Raw genomic sequence first — 12,019 nt, forward strand, 5'->3', positions numbered from 1 at the left:
TCGCCCTCTGAGATCAAACATGATGTCATTTTTGTTTTCTTTTCTTAATGAAGTGTAGCTCGGAAAGTTTTGGAAAATGTATCAGGCTGAATTATAACGGCTTGTAATGTTGACCAGCAGCACTGCAAGTGGAGCGAGAGCCTGTTCGCATATGCAGCGGTGCTCTGGCGGGAAGATATTCCTCTATCACCACCTGTCGCCTTATCAGTGGCTACATGGAAATGAGACATGTATATGTATTGTGTATCTTAAGCACACTGGTTGTGTTAAAAAAAAAAAAAAAAAAAAAAAGGCAGTTTCAGTCTGTTTGCATTTATTTATTCTCTGAAAAAGTCAATCCTAAAGGTTTTTGTTTTAAGGGCACAGATTTGAGTGCTGTTGACAAGAAAATGAATGTTGCAGTCACGTCAATAATATATCAGATTGAGTGTGATTAGTGTGCTGTAGGTTATAGGTGTTTGTTTTATGTGTGGAGAGACAGTGAGCACAGGCAGAAAGAGGCATGAAAGAACATAAAAAGACAGGCCAGTAATGTGTACTACTCTCCTTGAAGTTGTGAGGCGTCTTCCTCCTCCCCTTCCTCCTCCTCCCTCCCCGCCTCAAGGCCAAAACTCTGTTGAGGCAATTTACATAGAGGGCTAAAAAGGGGAGCTGACAGAGCCTGACAGGTGACACTGAGGAGGGACAACTCAGAGCTGACTCTCACACAGCGAGCCATTACTCAGCCTCTGAACACGCACCCACTCGAACAAACACCACGGAGGAGGACCTCAACCTGAGCAGAGGCACAATTAACACCCCAAACTCCCTGGTGTGAATTTGGAAGTCAGTTGAATTTGACAGAGAAAAATGCTTTGCCAAGTTCTGAGGGAGTGAGCTGAGCTCAGCCCAACCGCGATCAAGACAGGAGCACATCTTAATCATCTAACAGGTAAACTGAACTTTTGTTCTTCATGCTGTTTTGAGGCAATTTTTTAAACAGTTTGTAGCTCACTGATGTTAAACTAAAAGGCTTTAAATGCTGCACTTTAGTGTTTGCACCCATATTTGATTATTTATTATTACTTATTACCCGTTAAATTGAACAAAATCACACTCCAGGCTGTCTTTGACAAATGAGGCTGTTTTATCTCATCTCCATACTGCTGAGATGCAAAGAGTGGTACCGTCACAACACATGTTCATGATCTCCTGCTGCAGCAGCCACATTTCACCAGTGGCTATCTGTGTATTCAGTTTATCAGATGTCTGCACTACTGCTTCCTGCATTGTCCTTTGCGCGTACACATGCTACCTGCTGAACAGATCTGTTTTTGCCTCGACCTAATCTCACGATCAGTTAAACCGTCTCGAGCCGCCCCTAGTTCAAACTGTCGGCAGGTCGAGTTACATTTACCTTTCAAATGGAGAACAGGTAGTGCGACACTAGAGATGGCAGTTGAGCCTGACACAAAGAAGCGAGGTGGGTGGGTGGGAGGGGGATGGGATAGTAATACACAAATAAGTTGTAAAAGAATTGTGTCAGTGGGATGGGTGAGGAGAAAAAAACATGTGCACCTGGTCAGCAATGTGTGATTGCAAAGGGAAGGTCAAAGCAAAGCACTGCGCAAAGACAATAAAGAGATTTAGTGGTGTTTTGAAGTGTTAAGGGTTGAGCAACGACTGAGTTTGAGTTAATATTTGACCTGATGAACAATATCAGGGGTTTTTTATAGCTTTTCCTCTGAATGAGGGCGTGTAACAGTTTGTAGCTGTAATTTTTTAAAAATCAAGAGAGCAAAGGAGAAAGAAATGGTCTGTGGACGCCAAGTGCAAAACCTTTCCTTTTGTTAGGGGGGAGGTTGTGTTGTTCTCTCTGCAGTGCACCTGCTGTCACTTTCTTTTGCACCAAAACAAGTGAAATGGACTCACAGCGGTTGATATCTCTAAAGTTTAACCGACTCTGTCCTATTACTGCGTATTGCTCGAGCCGTGTGCTAGGGCAGTCTACTAATACTTAAACAGAGCCCACAGGGGCTAATGATAAACTCTGAAGTATTACAATCTTTACACATTAACAGTAGAATATTTACAGGAAATTTCCAGAAGCAATCCCACAGATTCAACTACCAAAACAAGAACAAGAACAACCAAACAAACACAATGTCCCTGTGAGCAGATGTTTCTTTCTAAATGAAGTAAATTTGTAAGGTCAGAGAGTCAGACTATAATCTGTGAAGTGTCCTCAGTGCATTCCTTCTGACCAGCCACCAGACTGAAACCTGTAAAAGTTTAACAAGTTTGTTACCAGATTAACAGACATGGAAACAGAGCAGGAGATGTCACATCCAGCCAATCAGTTTAAATTTAGCTACTTTATTACTGTAGATGCAGGGAGCTTGCGTGGGATCATCAAACGACTTTTCCTCTTTTCGTAAGACCTTGACCTGGCTCAGTGTGCCTTTAAAACACATGAAATACAATAATTAGCCACATATGAACCTTTAAGTAGGTGTTTAAATATTTGCTAAATCCTTACAATGTTCAACGTTTGCTTGTTTTGCGTAAGTGTCATTTTGTGGTTAATCAGCGTTGGTAATATTGAAATGAACTGAATTTTCAGTGTGCTGCATCAGACACTAGTCACTGGGAGTGTTATCTGGAGGTCTTCTACCTCGTACTGCAGTGCCACGGGCGTCCAGTAAAGGGGCACGCCCGACAACTAAACCGCAATTTGAAAGAGAGTGTAATTGATTCAGAATCCGCGGTTAAAGGAGTCTTTAAACTGATAAGACGGGTGTAATTATACCGAGAAATCTGTCCTCATCCTACTGAAGCATTCAGCAGACATGTGGAGGGAGAGAGCTCCCTGTGCAGGAATGTGAAGGGCAGATGGAATGATTAGGTGGAGAACAAGCAGGGACTTTGTGTAGATGGGAGAACTGGGACAAGACCGGCCCTCGGGGCACAGAGAGGAGAACACCTGTGCTGACATCGTTCATCCCTAATCCACAAACACACAGAAACCCTCAAAATGACTGACTTTTAATACCAAAACTACAACATTAGGGTTCTTTCCTAGGAAGATATATAAAGCTTTGAGTTTGAATGGAATAGGGACTTTTATTGTGGATTCATTTTGAGACTCTCCCATTTTTCACACATCAATGAATCGGTTAATATTTCCAGAAGAGTAAAGAAATAATCCATTCGGCTGTTTTAGAGGGTGTTCATCAGATGTTTTAATAAAATATAAAAGAAAGTACAAGATAAAACACAAAAATACAAAAAAAGACAGGTAAAGGATCCAAACAAATTCTATGAGTCACTATTCAGCAGGCAGTTAGACGTGATGTAAAAAAAGGTGACGAAGTTAAAACTTGAAGGAGACAGTATCTGTCGTAAAAGCCAACCAAGATAAGCTCAGCGTGGTGCATGTGAGCTGTGATGACAGGACGTTTTTTAAGAGGAAGTACAAACCAAAAGAAGGCTCTCTGTGTGGAGGCTCTCCAGCCTTCAGTGAAGCCGCTTTATTCCCACCAGTTTTAAACAATTATATCAAAACTGGTTAGATAATGTAGATTCTTTTAATATTCACTGCAGCTGATGAGAGATGCTGTATAATACACTGAACAGTCTTGTAGAGACCCCAGAACAGGAATGGATTCCCAAAACAATCAGGGTGACTCTCAACACGAGTCCTCACGCTTTACATTTCCACAATGAAGACATTCACCCAGTGTGAAAATCTGATAACCCCGTAGGTGTTGACCAGGATGTTCAACAAACAGCGTTCAACAAATAACAAAAAAAGAGATCCTTGGCTTTCATTGCTTACTGAAGACTGACTCATTCACTCCCTCTACATTACAACACTAAACTACACAGTGCGCATCCAGCAGCCGTTAATAAGTTCTATGATTTATAGCAGAACTAAAGGTCTTTGGCTTTTCTTTTTTGAGGCCTGATCAAAATGTTGTCATGACTGGCGCTGTACCTGCAGCACTGCCCACACTGTGTAGGGGCTGGAGGGCTTCTTTTCATTTTGTGGTCACTTAACTGATTTATATCTTTGTGCATGCTGCCTTATCACACAGCATATTTGACCCGTTATGCATCGTTCCCGAAATACTCCTTGACAGGATAAAAACTTTAAACTTTGTAATATTATCAGTGTACCAAGTGAGGCTAAGAACACTAAGGATTTATCCAGTATGACTGGATAAATCCTGCCTTGGCTAGGCATGACTGTAAACTGTTGCAATTTCTATGGCATTTTTAAGAACTCTGAATACTAATCTGTGCATTTCACTCCAGCAGGGACTTCAGGACAGACCAAGGCAACAGCCTGAGAGCCCAAAAGGAGAGTTGACAAAGGACGTCAAAGACCTCTAAAGATGGAAGATACCCAGCAGGTTTGGCATGTGACGATACCCTCCCAGGAAGACGCTGGAGAGCTGCAAAAGAAGGTGTCAGTGGCAAACCAGCCCGAGTGCTCCATCTGCTACAACACCTACGACAATGTCTTCAAAACACCCAAGCAGCTGCAGTGCACCCACACCTTCTGCCTGGAGTGCCTTTCCCGCCTCAATGCGCTGTCCAACCACAACAACAAAAACCCCACCTTAGACATCCGTTGCCCCATCTGCCGGCAGGCCACTATTTTGCCAAAGGAAGGACCCCCAGCCCTAGCCACCAGCCGCGAGGTCCTCTGCGAGCTGCCCAGCCACCAGCAGCAGGAGGAGCCGGTGTGGCTGGAGGGGGAGAGGCTGTGCTACAAGAGCAGGCAGAATCATAATAGCTCAGGGGACCCTGAAAGTCCTACGGCCTTCTGCGTCTGCATTGACATTGGGTCCTCCAAGATGGACACTGCTCCCGAGCTTCCACAGCGCCATCTCACTATGGTGGACAGAGTGGCTGACTGCAAGAAGATGATCCTCTTCATTCTGCTCCTTGTGCTGCTTATTGTGGTCGTTTTGTGGCCTCTGCAGTGCGTGTTCAGCACCGGGAATATGCGCTGCTTCAGCGAAAGCACCCACACGACCATCAGTACCACCCCCAACCCCAACATCACCAGTGCCATGTTCAAGAAACTGGTGGGATAAACATTGAAACTACCTGGACTTCACTTGTAAATGCTTAGAATATTGTGAATGATACATTTGTACTGTTGTGTGACATTTTAATTATTATTATTATTATTTCCAAATTGTCTTAAAAGTGTATTTTATTATTGCTACACAGAAACAGCTCCTCACATTTTCAATTTGAAAAAGAGCCGCAAAGCTTAAAGCGTCTATGTGCAAACTTTTTTAGACATTTGACTTCAGTGCCTCCCGGTGGCGGTTTAAAAAACTGCAAGCAGGCAAACAGCCCGTCAAGTAACACTGACTGCAGCCATTTTCACCAGTGACATGTTATTATGGTGTTATAGGGCAAAAGAATTCTTGACATAGCTTGTTTTGTTTTTTTTTTACGTTATAATGAGATGAAATTTCTTGTTCACACAGACAACCATAAACTGTAGATAAAGGATGGACTAGCTTCAGTCTGTAAAGTGAAGCCAACATGGATGCGCCTTAGCCAGCAGGGAGAACTACGTACTTCTCACCTGATTTATTACCTCATTTTTCTAAAGTGGGTGGGTCTTGTCATATCACAGCCACTCATTATGTATATTTAAAACAATAAAAAATAAAACTAAAGGCTTCAATGGTAGACCATGAACCAGCAGCTATGTCCATCTTTTACAGTCTGTGGACACGACTGATTTACAAATAACACCACACAGTGAAGCGAGACCAGCTTCATCTGTGTTTGTTTAGCGGCACAGAGAAGATGAAGAATCTCAGCACTTTAATCTGCACTTGTATTTTGAAATTAGACATGATTTTTTGCTTTCTAGCAGGCTCAATGGACTGGAGCGCAGCTGGGTTAATTTATTGTGTCTACTTGTACACAACCAGGAAAGCTCAGAGACACTGGCACATGAAAGTTGAACTTTGCTTTGCAAATATCCGTCTGGCAGCACGAAGAAGTGTTCCCAGTATGTCAATGAAAAACTATGTGTAAAGTGTGTTTTCTTAAGACCTTTTCTACAAACTTTAAATAAAAAAAACAAACAAAAACTCAGATTATGATTCTGGAAAATAAATCATTTGAACAAAGTTGAATCACAAATTAAGTTTCTAAAGCCTCAAACAGACACAAAGCTACTCACACCCTTTTATGCTAATTAAAACAAAGCGTAATCTCATTATCAAGTTAAAAAACAAACCATGCCCTATGTAACCATTAAACCGTCACCATAAAAGCCAGCTCCTCCTTTGTCTGGACAGGAAGCCGTCTTTATTTCTTCCTGGATTCTGTGTGACATGACGGAAAAAGTTAGGTTGTGGGGGCTTTCCAGAGCTCACACGTGGCATATGGATGATAAGAGCATTATGTTGATTCGAGCTTCATTTAGAGGAAGCCATAAAAGGAGAATTTCCTCAAGTACCAGCTGAAGCTGCCGGTAAATGTGGTTAAACAATAAATCCAGGCGAAAGAGAAAGGTGCTGAATCACGGCCTCGAAGCAGTTTCCCCTAAATAGAAAAAGGAAGTCAAAATAAATACTTCTTAATAAGTTCTTGTTAGTTGGAAATAAACTTCTCTACATTTAAATTGATCATTTCCTATAAAGAAGCCTTTTATAAATGCCTGCCTCCAATAAAGCAGATTTGAACGGCCAATTTTCTTGTGACAGGCAGCAAAAGAAAACTAGCTTGTTGAAATTCAGCTAGGAAAGCACTAATTTCACACTCATCGCCTGTTTTATTTGCTCTGGAGTTCTAAAGCACATTTTCTTTAAGCCACTTCAACCATGAAACACTGGTGTTTTTTCAGTCTTTCCTGCCTTGCTTTTAGTACGAGCAGGTTGGTGATCAGTACCGTGCTGTAAAGCTTTTACCAAATGAAATGACAAATGGAGTGACTAAGCATAGAAAGGTATGAGCTTGTCATTAGCACAGCCCATGATTCAGTAGCTTGTAGAACCACCTTTAGCAGCAATAAAAGTTAAAGTAATGATTTTCTGTAAGACTTTATCAAACTCTCACATCACTGTGGAGGATTTTTAGCCCACTCTCTTCTTTACAACATTGCTTCACTTCATTGAGATTTGCGGGCATTCGTTTAGGTACAGCATAAATGTTCCACCCAAAGATGAGGTCTGAACTCTGACGGGTAATTGTAGCACGATGATTCTTTTCTTTTTCAGACAGTCTGTAGCAGATTTGCTACAGTGGGATCATTCTCCTTTTGCATGACCCAGTTTGAGCAAAGCTTTAGCTGTCAGACAGATGGCGTCATATTTGACTTGAATACTTTGGTATACAGAGAAATTCATAGTTGACTCAAAGACTGCAAGGAGCCAAAGTCCTGTGGTTGCAAAACCCAGATTATCACCTCTCCACCACCATGGTTGACAGCTGGTGTGAGGTGTTTGTGCTCATGGGCTGTGTTTTTGTTAAACATAGCACTGTGCATTAAACATCTTCACTTTGGTCTCATATGTCCTGTTCCTGAAGTCTTGTGGTTTGCTAAGATCCAGCTTTGCAAACCTAAACTACTGTACTGTGCACAGGAGAAAGGAGGCCTTCTCCCAGCAACTTTTTCATAGTTCCAAAGTTTTGTGCTATCATAAACTTTAACATCAACTCAGGCCTGAAACGTAGCGCTCATGTCTTTGGTCGTGGTTTCTCTTAGAACTGCATGGTTTGACCTCAGTCTGAATTTGCTCAAACGTCCACTCCAAGACAGACTGGCACCTGTCCCAAATGTTTTTTCCACTTATAAATAATCCCAGTCTGGAACGTTGGAAGTTTGAGTTTTTGGAAGTAGCTACATATTCCTTCCCAACAGCAGTTGCTTCTTTCCTTTATGCAGAGATGCTCACATTTCTGGATAATCAGTAAATCAAATGCCTTTGATTAGCAGCACCTAGCTGCTACATTACCCTCTTCACTTCTTTGAAAGCAGCAAGTCCTTAGTTTTTCCACACACTGCTGCACTTTGGCTTATTTTTGTAAATAATTAAGCAGCTGTAATGAGTCTCACACATTCACACACTCACACCTGAGACTGTATTTAAATGATATGAAGACCTTGGTAAAGACCCGATTATTTTTATGAAACGTACCGATATGACGTGACTGTAGAATGAAAGATTCTCTCTCCTTTGAAGTAACAAACTAAAAGAACATAAAATCAAATGAAAACATTTAACCTTATATAGTGCCATCATAGATTTTTATTAAACTATGATAAATCATTTTGTTGCTCTGACAGATCATCGTGTCAGCCGTTGTAGTCTATACAGCAAAAAACAAGGCGTCTGGGTGGAGCCAGTGCAAGAAAAAGAGCAAAAGGGAAAAGCTTCCACTGAACGACACTACTCATTTCGGGTTTACTGCAATCAGAGGAACAGGGGGATGAAAAAACAAAAACTAACAAAACAAACAAACAAACAAAAAACCTCCGAAATGCACACACATTGAACTCATGTTCAAGTAAGTGTAAGATGACGAGCAGAGTGAAAATACCACATTACTTCTGCAAAGCTCTGTGTGCGCTGGTACAACTCAGAGCCTGAATTTTATCATTGGTAAAATTACAGATTTACAAAAAAAGTCAAGGTACAAAAAAAGCAAGAACAAATAAAAATCAAAAACTATACAATCTGAAACAAAAAACAAAAGATAAACACTGATGGCAAAAATTTAGTGCACTACAAAAAAAAAAAAAAAAAAAAAAAAGCTGACGAACATCCACACAGCCTGAGGTTCAGCAGTTTCACACTTTCAAGTACTGATGTTTCACCAAATCATAAACACAATCTGACCAATAGAGGCAGAAGAAAAATACAAGAAAGAAAGAAAAAAATTATCCCAGCGCAGGACGAAGAAAACAAACCAACAAGTCTCATTCATTGGACATAAATCACAGTTCATGAAGAGAAAAACAAAAACAGGAGGATTCACACGCCATCAGTGCTCGAATTCAAGGGACGAACAAGTGGTGCAGCATTTTCTTCACCCACAGACGTCCTGTGGGCCTTCACCGACATTCATGTAAAACAGAGCTTTTATTCACATAAGAGTCAACCATTTAAAGAAAGAAGAACTTGATTGTGCTTGGCTGCATCATAAATTGTGTTCATTTCAAAAATAACATTAAATCACAAGCTGCACCTGCGGGAGTCCAGCTGTAAAGACGAACGGTGTGAACGAGTGCCACGCAGTCACGCTTTTATTTTGATGCTTGAATAGGAAAAAAGTGGACTGAACATATTACCAAGGGTACGTTCCACCGGTCAGACATTCAGTAGTTTGTTGGGGGTTTTTTATATAAAAAAAAGAAAAGAAAAAAAAAAAAAAGGGGGGGTTTTCAGGACATTGAGTGACTACGGTTTAAACCATCTAGGACAGACTTCCAACATTTCTACGCTTCTGTTTGCACAGGATATTTTGGTGCTGCTTCTTGAGGCTAAAAGTAGCCAACAAGCTGCTGCACAGCCCTTTGCACAGCGGCACTGCTGTCTTCCTTATCACATCAGTGACGTCAGCTTACTCTCTCTGCTATCATCAAGCCTGGATTACGGCCATCTTCTAAATTACTTTTTGGAGACAAATCTATTCTTCAATCTCGGGGTGATTACAGTGGGCCAGATGGCCATCTGCCTCACTGTAATCGCCCCCCTTTCCCTTGTCTCCTTGTGACAATCTACCCCCTGACAGATGTTGAACAGCATCAGACCCGCTGATTAACAAGGACGACCAGTCAAACTAAGCTGCGAGACGGCGGTCGGCTGAGCACGACTCCGACCGTCCATTCAGGAATCCTTTCCACCCAGTTTTCTGTCAAATATGGACTTCAAATATCTAAGAATGATTTCTTACACCACAGCGCATCTTTATAAATATATATTTAAATAAACATCAAAACATAACCATTATACCAACATCAGTAAAAGAAAAAAAATGACTTCATGGACAGAACAGCCCTAGTTTTCATGAATGACTGTTCTTTAACTGGAGGTCATGTTCACGTTCATAGACAGTCGGGGCAGACGGGTTTTGTCCCGACAGCGAAAACAAATCACCTCCAAAATTGTCAAAGAACAGTGGATTGCATTTGCAGCTAGTGAGATTATATATAACTCCTTCACAATACAAAACTTTGATAATCAGTCATATCTAAATAAAATTTATTCACTTTCACAACTTAAAAAGACAACTTCATTAAAGATTCAAAGGAGGGAGGGGACTTGCTTGCCCGTCTTGTGACTGGGGTCATGAAGCAGGTTATGCAACTGCCCTTGCCATCACTCAGCGGCCACATTAATAACCACCACAGCTGGACAGACAGAACACAGCAAAAACGGTCTTGGAATCCAATTTAGACGACAAGCAGCCAAGACTGAGAAAGAGATAACCGAGTGAGTCGGGGCAGCGTGCGGACAAACGGCTTAGTTTTGACCTCTTCCCTTAGTCCCACACAGCTACGTTCACTTGAGGCCAGGCCGGGCTCCACATTTAATATCTGTCACCCTAAGAGAAAACTGTTTTTCGCCCTCATGTAGACTTGCAGAGTAACAGTGGGTTTGGGTTGGCTAGATTACAGACACATCCTGTGACAAGGCACTTGTGCTGGTTAAGAAAGGGAGAAGCATTAGCACAGGAGGGAAGAAAAAGGGCAAGTGGAAGTGGGGGGCCTGAGTAAGAGCACTATGCTGTGGACTCCACAGAAGTCCGGACAGACAGAAGTCCAGCAGGACGGTGGCAGCAGACACATCAGCCCGCCACTTTCGGTCCACGCCAAGATCCAGCGATGTGGAGTGTACCGAGTGTGGAGCCCCCCCCACCCTCCCAAGGGATTTTCAGGAGCTGAGAAAGTGAAAGAAACACAGACATGTAGACCAAGTACGGTTTGGATTTTACATTTCATGACTTGATGCTCGAATCAGATCGAAATTATAAAATAAATATAATGACGCTGTTCTCAAGCGTCACTGAAGTTACACAAACATGTCCTCAGTCTTTCTGGCAGGGATCTTATTTACTCATTTATTATTAATTAGATTTTTATAACTTCACTCAGGACATTTTGATATTTAGGAATTTATTGATCCATCATGCTGCTCTTCAACATTCCCTGTTGAGTGCTGCACATCAAGCAGCAATAGGTGCAGGTTTAAGTGCACCCATTACTTACTTAATACTTTCTACATACAATCATATACGCCTCCAACCACACGCTCGTAAACACTGATGCACAGCTAAAAATTTGAAACTACCCATGAAAATTAAATCTTTTCCATATTTATATCAAAGTTTGAGCCAAGAAAGACGGAGAGGCGCTGAGGAGAATGGTAGTTAGTCTTTTATGTTATGCATTTTAAAAAATATCTGACAGAAGTCCTCCAGAAACAACACGCCACATTCAATTAATGCATTTTAAATACATTCAACTGTAATCAATGCTGTATTCAGAATACGTTTTGTGCCTGTGACCCCAGAATCAAAGTCATGATTCATTCCCTGTAACACTGCTGGGTTCCTTGTCTTGGTGCTTATATTAGTCACCATGACAGAAAAGAATGACAGTGTGAGAACTGAGGTTCATTATAATTTGAAATTAAATTCAGTCTTTTGTTGCTCTTAAAAAAAAAAAAGAAAAAAAAGAAAAAAAAAAAAAAAGGGAGCACTGGTATTCTTTAAAGCCAACTCAGCTGCTCCTGGCTAACCTATAATTTAAAACTGAAAAAAATATAGGAAAAGTACCTTTCTGCTTACACACGGAAAATTAATTCAACACTGGAAGAAACAGAACTTTCCGCCATCAGCGGAAGAACACCTTGAGCTTTGATTTTAGGGGAAACATTTTCTGACACGTCAGGCTTAAGTTAGTTTTGTTTTGTTTTTTCCACCCAAAGCTACATTTACTGTTAATGGAATCCAGCACGTGAAACCAGAAATGCTTGTGGTAGTTTTCTAAACT

General features: G+C 41.3%; 2 protein-coding genes across 5 annotated transcripts in view; one reads left to right on the plus strand and one right to left on the minus strand.

The window, feature by feature from the left end:
• Window positions 1-645: 645 nt before the first annotated feature.
• On the plus strand, window positions 646-6,111 carry rnf223 (ring finger protein 223). Of its 2 annotated transcripts, none has more exons than XM_004572758.3 (2): window positions 646-931; window positions 4,297-6,111. In XM_004572758.3, the coding sequence occupies exon 2, from the start codon at window positions 4,377-4,379 to the stop codon at window positions 5,082-5,084; it is 708 nt and encodes a 235-aa protein (XP_004572815.1). In that variant the 5' UTR covers window positions 646-931; window positions 4,297-4,376; the 3' UTR covers window positions 5,085-6,111. The 2 variants fall into 2 exon arrangements, with proteins under 2 accessions (XP_004572815.1, XP_004572816.1); XM_004572759.3 differs by having other exon boundaries at window positions 4,300-6,111.
• A 2,129-nt stretch (window positions 6,112-8,240) lies between these two features.
• The window catches only part of ptpn11b (protein tyrosine phosphatase non-receptor type 11b), a 35,112-nt gene continuing 31,333 nt past the window's right edge, over window positions 8,241-12,019 (minus strand). For all 3 annotated transcript variants that reach the window (XM_076878734.1, XM_076878733.1, XM_076878735.1), the window contains exon 16: window positions 8,241-10,905. The gene's annotated coding sequence lies outside the window, so the exon portion shown is untranslated. The remainder of the gene's footprint in view (window positions 10,906-12,019) is intronic.

The sequence above is a fragment of the Maylandia zebra genome, linkage group LG20 (genome assembly GCF_041146795.1).
Source record: "Maylandia zebra isolate NMK-2024a linkage group LG20, Mzebra_GT3a, whole genome shotgun sequence".
In the NCBI taxonomy this organism is placed as follows: Eukaryota; Metazoa; Chordata; class Actinopteri; order Cichliformes; family Cichlidae; genus Maylandia; species Maylandia zebra.

What these genes read in the sequence shown, in the direction of transcription:
- rnf223 (XM_004572758.3), top strand. Translation starts at nt 4,377, where the DNA reads ATGGAAGATACCCAGCAGGTTTGGCATGTGACGATACCCTCCCAGGAA.